The following is a 24322-nucleotide window of genomic DNA, read 5'->3' on the forward strand; positions in this document are numbered from 1 at the left end:
GGCACCTGAGTGGCTTAGTCAGTTAAATACCCAACTTCGGCTCAAGTCATGATCTCGGTCGGTGGGTTCAAGCCCCAAATCAGGCTCTGTGCTAAAAGCTCAGAGCCTGGAGCCAGCTTCAGATTCTGTCTCCTTCTCTCTCTCTCTGCCCTCCCCTGCTCACACTCTGTCTCTCAAAAATAAACATCAAAAATTAAATAAATAAATAAATAAATAAATAAATAAATAAATAAATGTAAAACCTAATAAATAAAGATCTAGTTTTTTAAAAATGAAGGCTGTTTGTGTAGCTTTAGTAGTTTTTTATAACTTGAATATTGGAAAATGGTCTATATTATTTTAGAATAAGGTTCATATTTTCAACATAACCATGAACAATATATACTTACATCTAGTCTTTTAGAATGTGTACTTTTTCCTAGGTATAGAATATTTTAAAAGAGGAATTACAGGGTTTTCCTTCCTGTGGTATGGAATATTCTAAATATGAGATTGAGTCCCCATTCTGATGTCAGCTCAAGTCATGGTCTCATGGTTCCTATCGAGCCCCCTGAGCAGAGCCTATTTGTTTGGGATTCTCTCTCTCCCTCTTTCTCTGCCCCTTCTCCACTTGCACACACGTGCTCTCACTTTCAAAATAAACAAACTTTTAAAAAATCTGTTTTTTATTGTATGTAAGTTATACCTCAATTTTTAATAAAAAAAAAAAAAAAAACGTGGAAAGGAAGAGGCATATAACTGGCCAGGTGTTATTTTTTGTCCTGTATAGGCAGAGTAGTACCTATTGTTTCATCCCAGAACTACTTCCAGCTTTTCTGTTAACTGATTGCTTCCTCAGAAATATGAGGAAAAATTTAAAAATTTACTCACTTATAGCCTTTGTGAAATGACTTTAAACCTTAATTATTTATGTATTTCACAGCCTACTTATGTCACCCTGCTTTGGAAAATGTCAGTTCTTCTGATTTTTGTGTTAAATGCATGTATGTGGGTAATAAGCCATTCTGTTAACAAAGCCATTGGGGTAAATTGCTCTAGGAACAAGGTCATTTTTGTTGGGTTTCATAGAAACAGACTACATGTGGCTGTAAAGAACTTCAACATAAATGTGCTTACCTGGTCATAGGAGTAGAACAAGAGATTGGATTGATCAGTGGAAGCCAACAACTGCCACTCAGCCCATACTCTGCTGTGGGTGGGTCAGCAGACTCCATTTCACATGAGAGGAGCAGATTTAGACTCAAAGTTGTAAAAAGACAGTCTCTTCTTTATGGTGCAGTTTCTTCTGGTGACTCACTGTAATTGGGAAGAAATGTTTAAGAAAATTCTACAATGAAATAAAAGAAGAATTCTGCAGCTCTAAGTTATTAAAATATGAAAAGGCGTGAAGTTGAGATTTCATGAGTAGAGCATAGTGTATTTTAAAAACTTAGGCCAATAAAAAAATACATATTATTCTGTTATAATTTGTAACTTTTCCAATATGTTTAAGAGTGAGAACATCTTATCTTAATCATTAAATAAAGGTAGATGAGTAAATCAAAGTTGTTACTGAAAAGCTTTTGTTTTTACCCTCTTACATTTTTATTCTGTTTTCCGTAGGCAGAAATAACTAGGAAATAGTGTGAACATGTGTATATACATTTATAGAGTTTCGTTTTTAATATTTTTTATTTAATTTTTTTTTTTTTTTTAATTTTAGAGAGCATAAGTGAGGGAAGGAGGCAGAGAGAGAGAAAGAATCAAGTAGGCTCAACGCTCAGTGCAGAGTCCCTGATGCAGGGCTCAATCCCATGACCTGGGGCTTGATCCCACCACCCTGGGGTCACGACCTGAACCTAAATCAAGAACTGGTCTCAACCAACTGAGCCACACAGGTGCCCCTATAGAGTTTTGTTCTTAAGACCAAAACATTGCTATACTCATCCTCTTCTTGGTGCCCTTTGTCCCTAGATCTGAAAAAAATTTTTTACTTGATATTTGGGTTTCATTGATTTTCTTTTTTTTTAATTAAAAAAATTTTTTTATTTATTTTTGAGAGAGACAGAGTAAGAACACAGGAGGGACCGACAGAGAGGGAGACACAGAATCCGAAGCATGATCCAGGCTCTGAGCTGTCAGCACAGAGCCCGACATGGGGCTTGAACTCACAAGCCATGAAATCATGACCCAAGCCGAAGTCAGACGGCTGAAGTCAGAGGCCTAACTGACTGAGCCACCCAGGCACTCCAAGGTTTCATTGATTTTAATTCACACTGTTAGTACCTTAGTACTTGATCATATTTCTTCAGTTTTATAAGAATTTAAGCAGAAAAATAAATTGTAAAGTTTGCAATAGTCTGAGAAATCTTGACCATTTTGATAGATTTTGTTTTTCTCTTCCCGATATAGGAGATTTTTCAAGAGCATGGGATGTTCTTCTTGACCATATACAATCAGCTGCACTCAGCAAAAACAATGAAGTATCTCTGGCTGCCCTGAAAAGCTTCCAGGAAATTTTACAGATTGTGTCCCCCGTCAGAGACTCAGATAAGCCCGAGACACCACCTGCAGTTAATGTACCTGTGCCTGTCCTGCTAGGGTCCATATCAGGCCCTGGCCTGAGCAGACCGTTTGTAAGAACAGATTCCATTGGAGAGAAACTTGGACGATACAACAGCTCTGAGCCACCCATAGTTACTGACGAGCTTGAAGATTTGAATCTCTGGTGGGCTGCGTGGAATACCTGGTATAGAATTGGATCGGAAAGCACTAAGCCTCCTGTTACTTTTGACAAATTGACTTTCATCCCCAGCCAGCCTTTCCTTACAGCTTTAACTCAGATATTCCCAGCTCTCTACCAGCACATAAAGGCTGGTTTCAGCATGGGCGACTTGCAGAAGCTGGGAATCACACTGCATAGTGCTGTGTCAGTCCCCATAAGTTCAGACGCGTCCCCTTTCATTCTTCCATCTTATACTGAAGCAGTTTTGACAAGTTTACAAGAAGCTGTGCTTACAGCTTTAGATGTTCTCCAGAAGGTAATAGAGTTTCAGTGGCTGTCTAAACAATAACGTGTGTGGTTCTCTGGAAGTTTTTTAGTTTGCCACATATTTTTTAAGATAAATTCTGGATCAGCAAGATTGTTGTATATGCATACTTTCAGATTAACCCAAGGTTCTAAACATCCAGTTACTTTAAAAACTTAGGGCTTTCTGATGTATTTGAAAAGGTAATTCAGGTTTATTTTGAGAGAGTTTCAGAAACTGCCTGTATCCTTTTTTTTCTATTCACCAACATTTTTGGTTTGATTATGCAGCTCTTCACAAGAGGGTATATACTTCTCTGAATAACAGCTTTAGTGGAGTACTTCTATAATTAGAAAATCAATAAGTTATGGGATTGTATATATCTGTATTTTTTCATTGTACTTAAATTTAGCTCTGGAATTGTTGGAAGCTTATATTTTAAAAAAAGAAGTAAGAATAAATTTAAAAGTATGTTTCTCACAGAAATTGCAAAAAGATAGATTTTACCTATGTGTGTTTTGTTACTGTGAAAAAGTTACTAAAACAGACCTAAAAATCATTGAGCAAATTCCAACTAGCAGGCAAAACCAGATCAGAATCAAAGAGTTCTCTAAACCAGCAAGGTAATTGTTGGCACAATTCATAACAACCAAACTGCTAAACAGAGAAATGCCAACCGAGGAGCCAGCAATTCCAGCAAAGTCTCTGTGACATTCTAGCAAAATTAGAATGGAACTAGATTCTGATTACTCATGTGTTACCAGATTTGTGTATGGCAGATCGTTTTCTAATTAGCTGATTGCATTATATCCAGCTGGAATGATGAAAACTTTCACAGTGAAAGTAGTGGTTTCTGCTACACCAGAATACCTCTTCACTGGCTCTGGAAGAAGTCTAGCTGTGCAGTAACCTTGATCTCTTTAACCCTAGTTGTTTGTGCAGAGAAACAAATTGTGTAGAAACTTAAATTTTAAGAGAATCTGACATTTAAAAAAAATTTATTGTAGGGTTATCAGTTTTCCACAATTGAAATCAAAATAGCTGTTTTTATTTTCAGTGAAGAAAAAAAGTAGCCTGTTAGTACCTACTTTTCCCCCCTTGATTGATCATGCACATGTTACTTATGCAGTGCCCTGGAGGGAATTGAAAAGTTATTCTGTCAGCAAAACAAAGCACAGACCTTAAGTGATGTTTATAATCTACAACACGCATTTAGATGTTAGATTCAGGTTTTTATAAACAAAGAAATAACAACAAACCTCCAAAATTCTTTTCAAGGAAAGAAATTATATAATTTTATGTATGTATGTATGTATGTTTAATGCTTTTTATTTTGGGGAGAGAGAGAGACAGAGAGTGCAAGCAGGGGATGGGCAGAGAGAGAGGGAGTCACAGAATCCAAAGCAGGCTCCAGGCTCTGAACTGTCAGCACAGAGCCTGATGGGGGCTCAAACTCCCTAACCGCGAGATCACCTGAGCCAAAGTCGGACGCTTGACTGACTGAGCCACGCAGGCTGTATAATTTTATTTTTAAAAGCTCTGCTTTAGCAGTGTGAGAACAAGTAGAATCATTTACTTCAACTACTAGGAACTTTTTCTGAGCTTTTACTAGTTTTGAAAACAACATATACCTTCATTCTGAAACTTAGGAAGCCTTATTTGTTGTTCATTTGTATCAACTGATGCAATTTTGCATTACTAATTCTCACTCTAGCTGTTGTTTATTACTTCTATAATTATCTAAAGGGTATTTTATAACACTTGAATATGATTCAGACATATGGTGTCTTTAATATTTCCTAATGGAAAAAGTAAGATATTTCACTATCAGTAAAAGTGTTTCTGTATTTTTTTCCCACGTGTGTCAGAAAATTTTTTCATAAGCAAAATTTACTTGCTTTGGGACTTTATAATTAAATTAGTTTTCCAACAAAACTTTTTATTGGTTAAAGATAATTTCCTTTGTAAAAAACTCATTTTTTATTTCACGTTTACCCTTACATAGTTCAAAGCTACAGAGTGACAGTCTTCTCTTGGTTTTTAAATCACTAGATCCCACTAAATTGATTTAGTTATGTATGCTAATTAATTTTTCTTGGCCAAGATATTTTGACATGCGTGGGACCTGAGAATTTGATTCTGTTTTCCCTGAGTTCTGAGGTCAGGAGACTGCATCTGTCTTATTTATTACTAAACTTCCAGTCAGATGGCTGGACGCTGTATCTGCCTCCATCATCAAGACTGTTGGAGGGGTACTCCAGGAGACACTGGCACATTGTGTGTGAATGGTGCCCAGGGAGTTGTGCAGTGCAGCCCTGCCTGCTGCTTAATGGGGCAAGTTTCTGACTCTCTTTATTCATGAGCTTCCTAATCTATAAAATGAAAATGATAAATCTACAATTTTTTTTCTTATTAAGTGGGATTTGCAAGGCATTTACTGCTGGGCACAGTTAAACATTGAGTGAATGTTAGCTGTTACTGTCTGTATCATCAAGTTCCCTGGCATAGATCTTAGTATCTGAGTTGAGGGGGCAAAAAAAAGTCTTTGTATAAGTAGGCACTGAATGAATTATTGTTTAAGGACTTAATAAGAGAAACCTTGAACCACGGGAGAGGTTGGATGTCCATTTTCTGTTCTTGTTTTCACATACAGTTTTCAAACTGGACTAATAGGAAATGTGCAGCTTGCTGACTGATTCTTAGCTTTTGAACTGAAATCTGTTATCAGGTTCATACTATAGTTTTTTCTGATATACAAATTTAAGAATACTGAAAGAAAACCAATAACTTTTTCTTAGATGGAGTTTTTTTTTTTTTTAATGTCAATTCAATAGTATGCATTTTAAGATCCTGGAATTGCTTATTAAGCCAGCTATAACAATACAGTATGTTTTCTTTTTATAAATAGCCACTGAAAATTGAAATATGTAGTCAAAGTCATTGTTTGGTGCTAAGATATTTCCAGAGAAACTGTTAATACTTAGTTTTGTAAGGTAATCATATGGGCTTTACTTTTTTTTAGTCCTTGAAACTTAAGAATCCACTTAGGATAATTATTTCTTTTTCACAGTAATTACTGCTTATTTACTTCTGAGAATTAAGACTCAGCAAGAGCTTAATAAAAAAGAAAGTGAAATTTAACAGAAGCAGTCAGTAGAGTGATATTTTTAGGCTGTATACCATTCAGATTCCTCTAATTCACTATTACAGAGAAAAATAACCAAATATTGAGAGATAGTATTAGATATCTTTTTTTTTTTTTTTTTTTTTTTACATTGTATTTATAGGATGATCTAACTTAGGTATGGGCAGCACTTTGCTTATCTACTTTATATTTCAAGACACTTTTCTTTAAAACTTCAGTTATAACTAAATGGCTCTGTCTTCTCTGAGGGAAGATAAAATTAATCTATTACCTGACAGATCAAAAAGCCATGGGTTCTGGAAAAACATAAATGTTGTGTGCATCTTTTTAAAGGAATTCCCTAAAAATTTGAAATGCTTTGAATTTTGATCTAGTATTTTGAGAGTATTCAAGTGCAGAATGATTATGTTTTTTGTTTTGTAAATAAAGCACAAGTGTATTTTAGATACTACATAAATACTATCATTGAGTATTTTTCACACAGAAAAGAAACATTAAAACAGGAATTTGTGAAAGGATGGGAGGAGAAAACACATTTGTTGCTAGAAAAAATGAAAATATAAGACTCATTTTAAGTACTTTCAGGCTATCTGAAGTAATTAAAATCTGTAGTGTCAGGATATGTATTTTATTCTGTTTTATCAAATTATTTATAGCAATAAGTTTAATTTCTATTAAAAATTTTAAATTCTTTTGTTTTAAATCAAGTCTGTATATTTAGATACATTAGACATTAAATATACACTGCCATGTCAAAAAATTCACATATACATTTCTTTTAGAAACAAATTTTCACACATTTTCCCAATGATGGTATACATGATTATTTGTTAAAGTTAGGAGACTAAGCATAGTGCAGAAATCAGCTGTCATTTCAGTGAACTGATGCCATTTCTTAAATAGAAGTCAGTATCAGTCAATATCCTCTTGGTCAGTGAAGCATTCTTGATGACCTAATGGCTGTATTACTGAACAAATGATCGGATTGTGGAACCTCAGGACTGCCTGGGACTCCTCTTCAAGTGCTTGCTCTTTTTCTAGCCTGTTAAGTAATAAATCACACTTTTTATTAAAAGGCATTTTTTAGCTGATCAACACAGTTAGCTTACACTGTATTCAATAATAGCTTAAAATAGCTTGTAATAGCTGTGTCCTTCAGGGCTTATAAAAGATTGTATAATGCTTATATAAAATAGGACAGTCTTTCAGATTCTTTGGTTAAGTGCATATACAGTGAAGAACTTATTGGAATTTAGATTATCCATTCTATTGTTCATATTTTGCTTTTATAGGCCATCTGTGTAGGGCCAGAAAACATGCAGATAATGTATCCAGCTATATTTGACCAGTTACTGGCATTTGTGGAATTTTCCTGTAAACCTCCACAGTATGGACAGCTGGAAACAAAGCACATTGCAAATGCAAAATATAATCAGGTAATTTACTCTAAATTATATTTTCTCTGTAAGATTTCATGCCTTATTAACAGTTCCACTTAAGATGGACTTTTGAGTATCTCAGAAATTTGTCATTTACAAATAAACTTTCATATGTCTGTTAACAGTTTAAACTGAAAAGAAACACTTTTTGGAAAACCTTTTCTGTGTTCCATTTTTTTCTTGTTTTTGACTTTCCTTTCCCAAGTAGTTCTCTAGAAAGTTTGGCCTTTCATGTTACATTTTTCTTCAGAGGTCCTTTCTTGGCTGCCCCACCCCATTACAAAATGGCTTCTAAATCCCTAAGCCTAATCTTGTCTAAATATCTGTAATACAAAATTAAGAAATCTGTGTGTGCTAAATAAATTGTCTACTGCTGGTGTGAAATGTAGTTGGATTTTATGTCAAAGATTTTTATAGCCATAGTTGGCAAATTTTGGCTTTGTTTTGGCTTAGAGGAAAAGTAAGTTTCTGAATGCATGCACAGGCTGATTTTGTTCCCTCAACATAAAATAATTTTACATCATCCGAAAAATAGTTTTAATGTGTATTAACTTTTCTCATTCTATTTGTCTTGCAACACAATGGAATCACAATAGATCCAACTATTTGCACCGGTGAGTTAAATTTCCTAAAATTGTCCTAACCTATTGGCAACAAGTAAAACACATCCTTCCCAGTACTTGATAGAATGCTCTCTGCTTTTTCTGATAGTTTTAATTTTTGCCTGGCTGAAAATTACTCTTTCATGAAGTACGTATCTCTTTGAAAACTTTGCATGTGATATAATCTTGACCTAAAACCAAGGACTGAACTTTAAGACAAAGAAGGTTTCTCTTTGAAAACAACATAATTTAATCTCATTTATTTTTAACTCCATGTGAAAATATTACTTTTTAGGCGGAATGGGTAGCCTTGAATTATGTACCGTTTGCTGAAAGGTCTTTAGAAGTAGTTGTGGATTTATACCAAAAAACAGCCTGTCACAAAGCAGTGGTGAATGAGAAAGTACTCCAGAATATTATTAAGGTATCTTTTTTTTAATTTCTATACTTTCACTTGATGATGATACTATTATTGAAATTACAGTAAATTATTGAAATTATAGGTAGTGATATATTATCATATATTGAGATAATGGAAAATATTTATATAATTATTTGTAGAGACTTTTCTCCAACATTCATGGATCATATTTAGGAAGCCATTTTTCTACAGTATGAAAAATTCTTTTTTTTTTTTTTTTTAATTCACATCCAAGTTAGCTAGCCAAAGTATGGGAAGAAAAGTTCTTTTTTGAATGAAAAATATTTTGAAGTAAGTATGCATTGGATTTTTTACACTTCTTAAATTTTGCCACATGATAACAAAGTATCCTGTTTCTTATACTTCAAGGTTGATGAGTATTCAGGGAGAAGTTTATAGCCCATTGACTTAACTGATATCATGCATGTCTTTTTTGTTTTTAAAGCCAGTTCCCTAGTGTATGGACAACCATTTGCAAAAACTCATCTCTAGTGGATTATGTCTGATTCTTCCAAAGTCTGTTTCTTGGTTTTTTTCCCTGTGTTTTGAAGAACACACCTAAACCTTGCCTTCTATAGGCCAATATGAACTGTCTTCCCTCATGGAGAAGGCCTTTCTCTGTTTCAAAGCTCATCCTTCTCTCTGTGTCCCTCCTTTCCTCTTTCCCTCTTTTTTTGTTGGTGACGCTTTGTTTCATTTTCCTTTTAGTCTCATAAACTGTACCTTGGAAAGATGATTAAGCCCTTTATAGAAGAACTTTCTCTCACTTTACTTCCTACTCAAATGGCCCATCCCCTTTCAGCTTTTCTTTCCTTCCAAATTCCTTTAAACAGCTTGTGGCCTTCATCTAAGCTGCCACTCACTCTCACCCCGCTGCATGCTGGCTTACTTTCATATGGTGCTCCAGAAATGACTTAAAAGTTTAGAAGATCAAATCTTCAAATCCTGTGTGCTTTTCTAATTATCCTCCTTGTCCTATGATACTGCCCTTAACCTTCTTTAAACTCCTTCCCGTGATTTTTGTCATACTCTTTCTTCCCCTCCCTACTCATCCCATTACAGCTGTTCTCTCCTCATTCATTGAGAATAGTTTTTAAGCACCTCTGTTGCCAGGTACTAACTAGTAGAAATTTAAAAATGAGCAAGATAATTCTTACATTTAATAATTCAGTGAAGGGAATATAGAAAAGGCAGACAAAGTATGTTAAGTCCTAAGTGAAGAGTACACAGTGGATTCAGATAGACCTGCCTGAGTGTATTGCTGTTTACTTGCTGCTGTATAATTTTGGGTAAATGGACCTGTCAGAGCGTTTCTCACCTATAAAAGAAGGTTGATACCAATACCACTTATATGTCTTAACTATTGAGAGACTCATTCGAGATAAAGCTTATAATGATACATGCCAAGTAGTCAGTGCTGAGTAAAAAGTTAGGTTCCCACCTCCCATCCCCCATAGACAAGGAAATAACTGAACTGTCCAGAGGATTTTGGCAAGGATCAACAGAAGTGACACTTGAAGGAGTAATAGATTTGCTAGGGAGAAGGCGAGGGATTAAGCAATGTAAAAGATTGTGGTATTTTTTAAAGAAATTTTGAGAAATTCCATTTACGGAGATGTCAGGACCTAGAATAAGTCTTAAAAAATAGCTATGGTTCTTATAAGCCATCGTAAGGAATCAGACTTTGTTCTTTAGCCATTGAAGAGTGACGTGAATCAGTTTGTATGTTTAAAAGAATTAAATAATCTTTTTTCTGTACTCCTTCCCCCTACCCCTTTTAAAAAAATGTTTGTTTATTTTAAGAGAGAGCTTGTGTGAGCAGGCAGAGAGAGGGAGAGAGAAAATCCCAAACAGGCTATGCACTCACAGTGTGGTGCTTGAACTCAGAGAACTGTGACAGCATGACCTGAGCTGAAATCAAGAGTTGGATGCTTTGGAGCACCTGGGTGGCTCAGTCAATTGAGTGCCCAACTTTGGCTTAGGTCACAGTCTCACGGGTCATGGGTTCGAGCCCCGCATCGGGCTCTGTGCTGATGGCTCAGAGCCTGGAGCCTGCTCAGATTCTGTGTCTTCCTCTCTCTTTGCCCCTCTCCCGCTCGCACTCTGCCTATCTCTCTCTCAAAGATAATAAATAAACATTAAAAATAAATAATAAATAAGTAAACATTAAAAAAAACAAGAGTTGGATGCTTAGCTGACTGAGCCACCCATGCGCTCCTATGCTGCCCCTTTCTTGATGCCACTCACTACACTGTATTGTGATTAATTGGACAAGGCTCTTTCTTTCTCAAAAATTGTGAGCTCTGTGGCAGCAAGAGCAGATTTCCCAGTTCCACACAGATTTACTGAGTATATGCTTTAAACCAATCTCCATCTTAGTTGCTTACATGTTTTTAAACAAAAAATGTACAAATCACATAAATCTACTGTGTGTAACATTCCCTTAATTTCAGTAAAATATTAATTGTAGTAGTTAATTATATTTTTCTTTTATCTAACCTTGAGTTATAAAATGTTAACTTAGACTGGCCCTTGTATAATTTAGCACTGTTTTCTTTGCAAATGGCAAACACTCAGGCTCTGATTAGCCTTAACAATAAAAGGGATTTATTGCCATGCTTAGTTGGAAAATTCAGAGATAGAGGGAGGGTTTTAGGATTGGTTTATCCAGTGGTTCTGCAGTGTCAACAAAAATCAAGTTTTTTTTTCTCTCCATTCTGCTTTTCCAAAGATTGATTACACCCCATGTTTCTCCTCATAGTTACAGGCTAATAAGGGGTTTGATGTCCAGTACGAGGTGTGTGTATATACGTGGTTCTTATCATATTATTCTTCTTAAGTTTCTAAAATTAACCTTAATTGGACCAGCTTTAGTCCTATGCCCAGTCTTGAACCAGTGATTATGGTCAGGGAAATGGAGTGGATTGATTGGCTTAATGAGCTAATCATCTCTTTACCCTAAATCCCAAATGGAATTGAAGTCCGGTTCCCCCAAAGCACCTGGGGAAAGGAAAGGACTAGATCTGGCTAGGCTAATTATCTCTTAGTGGAGGCCCATTTCATGCTAACATGTAATGGTTCACGAAGTGAGTGAGTAAGTAATAATTTGTATGGAGGATGATGAAATTAAGTTTTATATTCACTCCATAACCTTGAAATATGAAAATTTATCTCTGCTACTCTTTATCTTTCTGAGACTAGGATTTTAATATAAAAGTAGGATTTTTACTCTAATGTACATTATCTGCTGATATGCTGAAACTGGGAGTTTGATCAGTCTAGCCTTGTAGTTGCTGGATAGAACTATAGCCAGAGGACTTCATTCTGAACCACCAAATTAGTTCTTTAATGGTTTATAGCGACCTACCTCAAAAGTTGACCAGTTAAAAAGTAAATCCCAACATCGCAGTCACATCACTATACGTAACTCAGATGCTTTACTCCTGTATCTGCAAGGGTTAAGGAATAAACAGTCTTTCTGAATTATCAAACTTACTGAAATAACTTGGAAAAGGAAAAAGTACATTAAAATGTTAGAGTAGAACATAAAGTTCAAAGAATTTTAGAGATAAAACATAAGACTTCAAAGTATTGATGCTTTAGGTTATATTTACCTAACCAATAGTGAAAAAATACAAGGTGTTGATCTTTCTTAAATGGGAGAACCCCATCAGTCAAATTATTTTCTGCTAGGAAAAATATGGCAGAACGTTGTAATTCTGTAACAGTAAGTTGAGAGAAACTGCGAAATTTTAAGTTTACTATTCCTATCTTTTTGGATAACATCCCTATATTTTATGATGAGAAACTGAAGTTCAAAAGGTTGTTACTCATTCAGGGTCATTGTTTATAAAATGGAAACAGAATATCTTTTTAGGCAGTAGGATTTGAGGACCATGTCTGAAATACTGATTTTTCTAGAAAATAATATCCTTTTTTTAAGTGAAAATACCTGTGCTCTTATTTTTTTCTCTTTGCTATAGTTTTTTTTAAGTAATTAAAGTTGTATTTATATATTTTAATTAATACATATCTTAAATTGTCTTTATTTTCACAGACCCTTAGGGTTCCTCTCAGTTTGAAATATTCCTGCCCTTCTGAAAGCACATGGAAACTAGCAGTATCTTCTCTCCTCAAAGTTCTTTCTATTGGGCTACCTGTTGCCCGGCAGCATGCTTCTTCTGGAAAATTTGACAGTATGTGGCCAGAACTAGCCAATACTTTTGAAGACTTTCTCTTTACTAAAAGGTCAGCTCATTCAATTTTACAATTAAGACAATCTCTCAAAAAGTACCTGTGATTGATCTAAAAACAATCTTTCTCATTACTCATTAACAAAGTAATTATTAAGATTGCCATGTTGTATACGAAGCAAGACTGAGTAGACCTTTATCCACTACATACATTATCATGAGCAATGGAGATTTTTGCTTTTTACACTGTTTTTGTTTTTTTAAGCTTATTTATTTATTTTGAGAGAGAAAGAGGGAGAGAGAGAGAGAGAGCCCATGTGCAGGAGAGGGGCAGAAAGAGAGGGAGAATCTCAAGCAGGCTCTGCGTTGTCAGTGCAGAGCTTGTTGCAGAACTCAATCCCATGAACGGTGAGATTATGACCTCACCTGAAATGAGGAGTCGGAAGCTTACCCCACTGAGCCACCCAGGTGCCCCTACAGTGGTTTTTTTGTTTTTTTTGTTTTTTTAAATGTTTATTCTTGAGAGAGAGAGACAGAGACAGAGCAAGAGCTGGGGAGGGGCAGAGCGAGGAGGACACAGAATCCGAAGCAGGCACCAGGCTCTGAGCTGTCAGCACAGTGCCTCACTCATGGTTCGAACTCAGAAACCGTGAAATCATGACCTGAGCCGAAGTCAGACACTTAACCAACTGAGCCACCCAGGTGCCCTTTGTTTTTGATTTTAAGACAGAAGTCTGTAAGACAATATGGATGCATCATAATTAAGGTTTTAACTTGAGGAAGCTAAGAAGATCTGTTTTTTATTTTATTTTTATTTTATTTTTTTTTTAATTTTTTTTTTTCAACGTTTTTTATTTATTTTTGGGACAGAGAGAGACAGAGCATGAACAGGGGAGGGGCAGAGAGAGAGGGAGACACAGAATCGGAAACAGGCTCCAGGCTCCGAGCCATCAGCCCAGAGCCTGACGCGGGGCTCGAACTCACAGACCGCGAGATCGTGACCTGGCTGAAGTCGGACACTTAACCGACTGCGCCACCCAGGCTCCCTGAAGATCTGTTTTTTAAATCTGCTGCCCATTTGACATCGCAAGAGGAAAACAATTGCAATAAATTAGTGTTGCACCAGAATAAATACGATTAGTGATGATAATGATTAGCTCTTTAAGATGTTAGTTTTGGTGGGGGCACCTGGGTGGCTCAGTCGGTTAAGCGTCCACCTTCGGCTCAGGTCATGATCTCACGGTTCGTGGATTCGAGCCCCTCATCAGGCTCTGTGCTGACAGCTCAGAGCCTGGAGCCTGCTTCGGTTTCTGTGTCTCCCTCTCTCTCTGCTCCTCCCCCACTCATGCTCTGTCTCTCTCTCAAAAATAAATAAATATTAAAAAAAATTTTTTTTAATAAAAAAATATGTTAGTTTTGGTGAAGAAGAGTGGAATTTTCATTGTGTGACATCCATCTGAAGGCTTATGTTTATGGATCATCTTTTGACCCCTCACTGAGTGAGAGTAGGATAATTAGAAGACATACTAAATTTTATGAATGAGGAATCTGTGGGCTAACTTAGATTTTGTATAAAAGCTTATCTGGTATTTCAAAATTGAAAGTAGTAACATCCTTATTTCTGTTTCCACAAATGGTCAGATTTTGTTTTACTTTCTTTTTTTTTTTTTAAGTTTATTTGAGAGAGAGAGAGAGAGAGAGAAAGAAAGAACACAAGCAGAGGAGGGGCAGAGAGAGAGGGAGAGAGAGAATCCTCAGCATGCTCCACACTCAGCGTGGAGCCAAGGTAGGGCTCAATTATAGTTCCACGAGATCACGACCTGAGCCCATATCAAGAGTCAGACGCCTAACTGACTGAGCCACCCAAGTACCCCTTGTTTACTTTCTTATGTATCTCATCTCTAGAAATCTTGTAAATACCAATGCAAGCTTGCTCTGTATTTGCAGGAAAATTATAAGGACTCAAAGCACATTGAAACAAATTATCTTTTTATCTGTAACTCTGAAAATTTGAATTTCTTTGTGGATTCCATTGCCCAAAATCACTATATTAATTTGTATGAATCAAATAGGTTTAGAGATTTAAACTTTTCTTTTTCCTTCTCAGTTGTCTGTATATTCATGTTGCTTTATTATTTTATTTTTATTTATTTTTATTTTTTATTTTTATGTTTTTTTAATTTTTATTTATTTTTCTTTTTATTTATTTTTTAAAGATTTTACTTTTACATAATCTCTACACCTAGCATGGGGCTTGAACCCACAACCCCAAGACCAAGAGGTGCATGCTACACCAACTGAGCCAGCCAGGTGTCCCATAATAATATAACCTTTTAGAGCAGGTTTTTTGGCAGTGAGTAAAACTTCTTTGTTTTCTTTTGGCTGGGTCTTTCTACCATCTTACTTAATTCTCAGGTTTCTTATTGAACATTTTTCATTTTCCAAACTTTGTTCTTATTAAGTTCAGTTTTCTGAAATTAATTTTATGTGTTTGTGTACAATAAAGTAGGCAATGAAACAAAAGGCCTAATAATAGAAACTGTACATCTTATGTCATTTTGTATTAATGCAGTCGTACTATAATTCATTATAGTTTTTAGCCCAACGGCAGCCCTGCTTACATTAAAGTTTTGGGTGTATTGAGTATGTTGAAAATCATATTACTTAAGAAAGCAGACAGCATAGTGGGTAAGAGCACTGACTTAGGAGTGGGGCCATCTGGATTCAAATCTCGACTGTATTACTTTATAACTGAGATGTTTTGGACAAGTTACTTAACCTCTCAGGAACTCATTTCCTTATCTGTTAATGGGAATTATACTTAACTCATAGGGTCATTATGAGGGTTAAGTCACTTAAAATAAATGACTCCTTAGAGTAGTACCTGGCATGTAAGTGCTTTTAAAATGCTTGCTACCACTATTATTATCCTCATTATTTCCTTTCCTTAAGAGAAAGTGATGCTATCCGTATCCTTTCCCATCAAAAAGCCATATTTTAAACTAGAATTTTAAAGACCAAAACTGTAAATAACTAGGAGTAGGAAATTTACTTCTAAATTTGGAATTGTGTATAATGGCTAGAAAATAATAAAGATACTGACTTCAGCTGTCAGTAACACAGAATCAGTGTTCTAAGTTGTAGTTATTCTACTTATAGATTTAAGCCTTCTACTACATGGAGTAGTAGAGACCTACCCTACATTGAAAGTCATGACCTACTTTGGACTCTATCACCTACTTCCTGTTGACCTTGGACTGGTCATTTTTATTTCATAGTCCAAAAAATATTTTAAAGCTCAAATTGAAAACTTGCATTAGTTAGCTGAAGCTAAAAATGGCAGTGCTCACTAGGAGAACTTAATGCACATTTTCAGTTTCATGAGGTTTTGTTTTTTGTTTTTCAAATAATTGATTACTTTGGAAATCACAAAATATTATTTTATGTCATATATGTACTTGTTCTATAACTGAAGTTCATCAGTAATATTGAACAGTAGGGTGTTTCAGAATGTTGCTTGGAATAATAAGGCCTTAGTTTTTATATAATACTAATATTTGAGCATATTTCATCTTGGAACATTTATAAGTCCTTTAACTTAATATACACTCTAAGACTTTGAATAACCATGCCTTTATAATGCTTAGCTTTCTTTTGTTCTTTAAGCTGTTTTGGCAAGGCAGTATAATAACAAAGAAATACAAATAAAATCAAAATTAGCTAGAAGAAAATGAAGGCTTTGGACATCATTGAAGACTATCATAAATAAATAGTTGAAAAGAGAAAAAGAAAAAACATGATTAAAGATGAAAAACATAAAGACTGTAATCTGGTAGACACTTGAAGTTTATTAGGAGTTCATTCAATCATCCTTGGAGTACTGAAACATGGTGCTTGTCCTCTAGAATACACTTGGGCTGGGGGGGAATTCATACAAATGGTCTGTGGACCTTAAGTTAAAAATCACTAAGTACTACCCAAAAGAATTCAGATGAAACATGTTCACACAAAAACTTGTTCACTAATATTCATAGTGGTATTTGTCATAATAGCCCCCAAATGAAGACAATCCAAATGTATATCACCTGATGAATGGATAAAGTAAATGTGGTATGTCTACAGATTGGAATATTCAGCCATAAGAAAGGATAAAATACTGATGTATGCATGCTACAGTATAGATGAATCTTGAAGATGTTATGCTAAGTGAAAGAAACCAGACACAAAAGGCCATATATTGTATGATGCCACTTATGGGGTATATCCAGAATAGGCAAATGCGTAAAGACAGAAAGTAGATTAATGGTTGCTACAGGTGGGAGAGGAGAGGATGAGGAGTGACTGGTCAAAGTACAGAATGTGTTTCAGGAGTGATTAAAATATCCTAGAATTAGAAGTGGCACAACTTTGTGCAGATACTAAAAAGCACTGAATTATATAATTTAAAAGGTGAATTTTATAGTATATGAAATTGTATCTCATTACACTTTTTGAATGTACCATGCAGAGAGAACTGACAAAAAATACAAATCATACTTTATCAGTTATTTTATTTCAACTAAATATTTGTGAAGATAATTTTTAAAATTACCTCCATCTTAGAGAATTAAGGATCTTATATGGCCCGTTTCTACCTGCAGTGTTCACCATCTCTACTTATAATTTATAGGTAAACTGTGTTAATCATCAGTTTTTTAGAAGCTCAACCAATTTTTTTGATATGCTCAAAGTGTTTAGTAAGGATACTAACTATAAGTTAAAAAAATAACCATTAGTTTGAGTTTTGAGACCAGAATACTTAACCTATGCATCATCAAATAATTCCTGATTTTTTTGATCGCTGGAATTAGGAGTGAACTTTTGAGTTTCTGACTTTGTATGCTTTCTTTCCTCATAAAATATTTTAAAATCCACTTCAGTGTTTGATACACGATCCCTGTCACGTTTATATTATTACTGTCTGTTCCTAATAAGCTTTTTTTTTTAATTCATAGTCAGCCCATCCTCAGTTACCTCCACCATTATCACCGTTTTTTTTGTATCACTGAACACTTATATTACTTGATTATAAATTAGAATTAAACACAGCTTTTATCTCCAGAGATACAGATAGGATCTGTGAAGCTACATTAGTTGTAGCAGTTATGAAATTCCCACCATTGGTTCCAGTTTGGGTACATGTCATTAAAATTTTTCCTGTAGTTTCCTACTAGCAGATTATAGAATTAGTCTAGGACTTGCACACCAGAATGCAAGTTTCATGCAACAGAGACTAAGTGCATCTTGTTCACAGCAGGATCTTGAACACCATCTTGCTCAAACTCAATGCTGTATATATGCTGTATATGGTACAAAGCATCTGATACTCAATAAATATTTGCTGAATGAAAAACATCTAAATCAAGTAAAGATATGGTACCCATAACAGAGTACATGTGCACGAGTGCTTGTGTGTATTCTAATACTTATAAATAGAAAAACCAAATAATGCTAGAGCAAAAATAGCCCTAGATACAAAACTGTATATTATAACTCTAAATCTAAGATAACAGTGCTTTTACATTTACAACATGAAAGAGAAGAATTTAGGCTCAAATACCAGAGAAGTTTAGGGTCAAATTGCGGCCTTGTCATTTGCTTACAGTACATTCTTGGTCATTTTACCAGCATTCAAAGCCTCAGTTTCCTCTTCTGTCAATTACATGAGGATAATACTTGCTACATGTGGTTACTCTGGGAACTTATGAAATAATACAAATTAAAGCTCTTAGTACAGTGGCTTAGTACAGTGGCTCTGTAATTTTTCACTGTCATTACTGTAACAATCATTAACATCTTATTCTCAGCTGTTTTTAAGTAGTTAATATTTCACTGCTTTGTAAGTTTAATACCATTTTACCGCCCATTCTAATTAGGAGCCACATGGTTTAGAATTCACCTTGGTTCTCTCAAAATTACTGATTTCCATTGATCTTGCTGGAATAATTTTCTGCTTTAGAAAGTCTGAATCAGTCCTGTTTTGTTTTAGATGTTCTCTATTTTTAATGTAAAGATCTTTAATACATTGTGTTTATTACAAATTAGTGATTAATGGCCAGTCTCTGAGTGAATGGGTTCAGCAGATAACCAAGACTCTTTTAAGTCACTGGCAATGTAAGTGAATTCAGGTATCCTCACAGTAGTAATTTTTGTTGTAGCTGAAGATGATAGTAATACCCTCACTTTTTATTGTTTTTTTCATAATACTGAAAGGAGTTTAATTTTACAGATTTTATTTAATTCAGGATTGGACCAAGCATTTTTTGTAGTTAAGAAATTCATGTTTGTAATTGGTATAGTCCTTATTATACTAATAACTTTAATTAAAAATACTGTTCTTTTAAATAAATGGTAATGGGTGAGAACCTGGGTGAGAAAATAAATCCTTTTTGTCATTTGAATACTGCTTATTTCCAAGGAACATGTTACTTTTAAAAATCAAGTGTTTTATTTGTTTATTTTTTAGCATACCTCCAGATAATCTCTCTATTCAAGAATTTCAAAGAAATGAAAGTATTGACGTTGAGGTGAGGAAGCTATTTAAAACATTTTCCTGTAACCATTTGTGCAAACCAAATAGTAGAAATGTTGAAATTATGAAATTGCTAAAAGAACAAGTAGGGGTAGTAAGTTAAGATTGAACCTAAAAGCTTTAAAACTCTCACAGAGATTAAAGGTTGGTTCTTAAAGCACTGACATGATTTCCTTTTATTTGTTAGCTTTGTGCTGTGTGTATGTTGTCTAGATCCATAGTTGTGTCCATTTAATAATTTTAAAAAGTAGTTGATTCAGTAAAATCTCAGTCATTGAGCACGCATTTGAGAGTTTGTGCTACAGTTTGGCAAACCAGGTGTTTGTCGTTCAAACTAATCAATAAGTTGTTTAGATTTTTCTTTTTAACCAGCTGTAGATAGAGCCTCTCAAACTCTTGAAGCACATAATGAGAGCTTGTTAAAGAATATATTTTGTTGATTATAAATTGACTTTAAAGAAGTAGTTTTTTTTGGTTATAGATTTTTTTGTTGGGGGTGGTGGTTTGATGATTTTCCTTTAAGCAGGATAAAAGAACTTTTAAGTAAATGAAGTAAATTACTTTAAAGTATATCAAAAAAGTATACGTATAAAATATTGCTTTTTGTCCATTTCTGTATTAAAACTCTTGTAAACTTTTCTTCTTTTTCTTCAAAGGGCAAAATAACACATTATGTATTAGAAATGAGCTATTTAACAAAAATGAATGTAATTTTCCTTTCTCTTTTGTCTCATTTATGGTTATAAAAAGTGATTTCAATCTTATTCTTAATTCTGTTTTGGATACTTTATTCTAGCATGGATACATTTCATATAACATCAACATTTACTAAAATGGTTGCATAATAAACAGTCTATAGTATTGACTATTTTGTAATAAATTTATTATTATTACTAAGACAAATGAGGGAAATGGACTACTCATCCTGTATGTTAACATTAAAATGTTTGTGTACTTCAAGGAAGATTCTTTAGCTGATTTTCTTTTAAAATAAAATTTAGGTTTTACTCTAGATACTGTCATTTGAGTTGGTCTCTTTCAAGAAAAAAAATGCATTTGAGTTTGCCTCTTTTGTTGTAGGTAGTTCAGCTTATCAGCACTGAGATACTACCTTATGCCAATTTTATTCCTAAGGAATTTGTTGGTCAGATAATGACTATGCTTAATAAGGGCTCAATACATTCTCAGTCATCTTCATTTACAGGTATGTTATTTTAATGATGTATTAAAAATGTTAGTATTGAAGTACTTTGGAAGAAGCTGACTATATAAATGTTTACTCCTGTGATTATGGCAAAATGTAAACTGGAGAATGGTTAAGGTAATTTCTAAGAACATGATAGAACATTAAGCTTTCTGAGGGGAAAATGTGAATATTCTGTTAAACTGTGCTAAGCACTTTGAAGAACATTTAAATGTGTGTAGTCTGGCCACTAGATGTCTCTCATACTGCTTACTTCACAAACTACAGCACTTCTTTTTCCCAGCCCAAACAAGTTTTAAAAGTGATCTGGTAAAGTGCAGATTTAACAAAAATAATAGTCTCAGAAAAAATAATTAAATACTACTTATATTAATACAGTCAACTTTTTATTATTAAAGAGTATATAAAAATTTCTAGATACATTTTTATAAAATGTGTGTTACAAACAATATAATCAGATGTAAATACTTTAAGCTTAATAAGGATTACTGAGTTGCCATGTATACTTTTTCTAGCAGTTTCTGATGATACCTCTTGCCATTTATAGTATTAAATATACCAAAGTAAGGAAGGTATTTGGGCATTCTTCCAATGACTTTGCCATTGGACACAAACTTCTCGACTTTAACTTGGAGGTTTTTTTTTTTTTTTAAACATATACATAGAAACATATACATAGAAACAGGACCAGGCTTCTATAAAGACCTAGGTTCCTGGGATCAGTTTTGGTCCCCACCATTCTTAAGTATGACCTGATAGCCAAAGCTTTCAGAGAAAATCTTTCAACATGAAAGAGAAAAAACAAAGAGGGAGTAAAAGAAACTGAGAGGAAACAGATAAAATTCAGAGCCATAAAAACATTACTCAAAAAAGCACAATTATAATTAGGATGTTCAAAGAGATAAAATATTTATATGCATGAAAAAAAATACTATTAACAAGGAGGAATCAGAATAAGAAGGAGCTCACAGAAACTAAAAATGTGACAGCTGAAATAACAAGTCCAGTGAAGGGTTACAAGAAAATATAAGGAGGTAAACCAGGAAGTAGAGAAAGACAAAAAGTAGACAACATAAGAAGAAAGAAATAAAATGAATCCAAGGGGTCTAACATCTGACAATAGGTCTTCCAGAAAGAGAAAATAGAGCAAAGCTAACAGAGGAAATTATCAAATACATAAACTAAAGAAATCAGTCTCCAAATTAAAAATGGCCACTCAGTGACCAGAACAGTGAAAGAAAAAAGATCCACAAGAAGGCATGTTGTTCGGAAATTTCAAAATACCTGGGATAAAGAGAAGATCTACAAGATTTCAGAAAGAAAAGAAAAAAGTCCAACACAGAAGAATTGTATCAAGAGGACATTGGACTTTTCAGTAGCAGCACCGTATGCTAAAAGACATCGATGAAGTAGTTTGAGAGTTAGAAATGGAAAGGATTTTTAAGAAGGAGTTTTAAACGTGGGCCCATTGTTGGCAGAGTATAAGCGTAGAATGGTAATTTTCAAATGTCAGCATGTATTATAATCAGCTGCAAGGGCAAGCTATTGCTGGGCTGTACTCTCAGAGCTTCTGATTCAGTACGTATGGGGTGGGATATGAGAATTTGCATTTCTAACGAGTTTTCTGGTGATGTTGATGCTGCTAAGGAACAACTCTTTGAGTACCACAGTAAAGTAATGATATTTTCAGAAATGCAAGTTCTCAAAAATGTTACTTCCTATTCAGAATAGTCTTTCTGAGACATTCTAGAATGTGCTCCATGAAAACAAAGGAGTAAGCCAAGGAAATGGAAGGCATGGATCTAGGAAGTGGGATATACAATAAGAGAATAAAACAATTCCCAGGCTATGACAAAGACTAGTTCTAGGAGATAGCGGGACAGCAGGTCTAGAGAGCAGCTAGTCCAGAATAGAGCTCAGGTCTGGCTCTAGAAAGATGTCGCTAAGAGGAAAGTAGGAAGGGAGGAAGGAAGAAGAAAGAAAGAAAAATCACAAACTTGACCTTGTGGCAAACCATTGAGAAGTATTTTATAGTGCTGTCAAAGAGTATGAAAAAAAACAAGACAAGAAAAATACTAAGTAGAAATGATGAGAGTTGACAGTCTTGCCTTGTTTTTGGTCTTGAAAGGGGGAAAATTGTTATATACATGCTGTTAGCTGTAAGGTTTTCATAGATGCTCTTCATCAGTTGAAGAATTTCCTTCTGTTCCTAGTTTGCTAAATTGTTATCATTAAGGTTATTAATTTAACTTCCTATTAACCATCAAAAATTGTTAATTTTACAGAAGCAGAGATTGATATTCGTTTGAGAGAGGAATTTTCGAAAATGTGTTTTGAAACATTGCTCCAGTTTTCCTTCAGTAACAAAGTCACAACACCTCAAGAAGGCTATATCTCACGAATGGCACTCTCAGTACTTTTAAAGAGGTCTCAAGATGTACTTCATCGCTATATAGAGGATGAAAGATTAAGTGGTAAATGCCCTCTTCCAAGGTATAGATTTTATTTTATAGATGAAGGGAATATGCTGTCATAGTTATTAATTCAAAAAAAAAAAAAAAAGCTTTGAGCACCAAGTTGTTTTTATAAGTGATGTGAATGTAACCTGAAGCTGTTTATAATTTTATTTATTTTATATGGTGTAAATATTTATAAGTTTTGCTGCAGATATATTAATGCATTTTATTTTGGGATGCTTTTTCAGACTCGTCATGAAGGTTAAGTAATATATGATATGTGTACCAAGTTTCCTTTTTGGATTTAAAAGAAAATTTTGAATTCTAAAATATGTTTTCTCAAGGATTTCTGGATAAGGACTTGTGGATCTGTATGAGCACATAGGTGTGGATCTCTCTAGAGAGAAAATAATTGATAAATCATACTCTGGGAACTTCCTAGTTAGTTTTACAGTTTTTTTTAGATTTCTCTACAAGTCAGCTAGCATTTTAGATCTTCTTTTTATCTAGTTTGCTTAATTAAGCCCTTGTTCCTAAACTAATTTGCTTCCCACTTAGCCAAGCTGTGTCAGTGGAAGGGGCTCTAGGTCTTTCTGCAAAGCCAAAGCTAATCAAAGTTGGGATAGAAATCAGAATTCATCAAAAAATGTAATCATAAATTTGAGTTATGTCACCAATCTATTTTTTTTATGTGGGAATTAGAGTTTAAAGCAAAACAAATGAAACAAAATACCATTGGAAGATAGAGTTATCAAAGTCAGGGTAGAGTTTCAAAAATCATTATGGGTCCATCTCTTGAGGTACTATTGGAGAGGTAAATCATCAGCCCCAAATCTTTGTGCACATTCTTATTTACTTATAATAAATTTTTGGAGTTAGAATTACTTGTCAAAAGATAAAAACATTTTTGGGGCGCCTGGGTGGCTCAGTCGGTTGAGCGGCCGACTTCAGCTCGGATCATGATCTCGCAGCCCGTGAGTTCGAGCCCTGCGTCGGGCTCTGTGCTGACAGCTCAGAGCCTGGAGCCTGTTTCAGATTCTGTGTCTCCCTCTCTCTGACCCTCCCCGTTCATGCTCTGTCTCTCTCTGTCTCAAAAATAAATAAACGTTAAAAAAAAAAAATTAAAAAAAAGATAAAAACATTTTTAAAATTTCTTTTAATGTTTATTTATTTTTGAGAGACAAACTGTGAGCAGGGGGAGGGGCAGAGAGAGAGGGAGACACAGAATCTGAAGCAGGCTTCAGACTCTGAGCTGACCGCACAGAGCCAGATGCAGGACTTGA

At 34.6% G+C, this 24322-nt stretch overlaps 1 protein-coding gene across 5 annotated transcripts in view; it reads left to right on the forward strand.

The window, feature by feature from the left end:
- The window catches only part of MON2 (MON2 regulator of endosome-to-Golgi trafficking), a 130842-nt gene that overhangs the window by 90446 nt on the left and 16074 nt on the right, over positions 1-24322 (forward strand). For 4 of the 5 annotated variants that reach the window (XM_078449737.2, XM_078449740.2, XM_078449741.2 and 1 more), the window contains 8 exons: positions 2392-3020; positions 7446-7589; positions 8189-8206; positions 8490-8618; positions 12673-12863; positions 19314-19374; positions 20460-20583; positions 22869-23076. In XM_078449737.2, coding sequence (XP_078305863.1) covers positions 2392-3020; positions 7446-7589; positions 8189-8206; positions 8490-8618; positions 12673-12863; positions 19314-19374; positions 20460-20583; positions 22869-23076 — 1504 coding nt within the window. The remainder of the gene's footprint in view (positions 1-2391; positions 3021-7445; positions 7590-8188; positions 8207-8489; positions 8619-12672; positions 12864-19313; positions 19375-20459; positions 20584-22868; positions 23077-24322) is intronic. The other variant, XM_078449738.2, reaches the window with a different exon arrangement.

This window comes from Panthera onca, chromosome B4, assembly GCF_046562875.1.
Source record: "Panthera onca isolate mPanOnc1 chromosome B4, mPanOnc1 haplotype 2, whole genome shotgun sequence".
Classification (NCBI taxonomy): Eukaryota; Metazoa; Chordata; class Mammalia; order Carnivora; family Felidae; genus Panthera; species Panthera onca.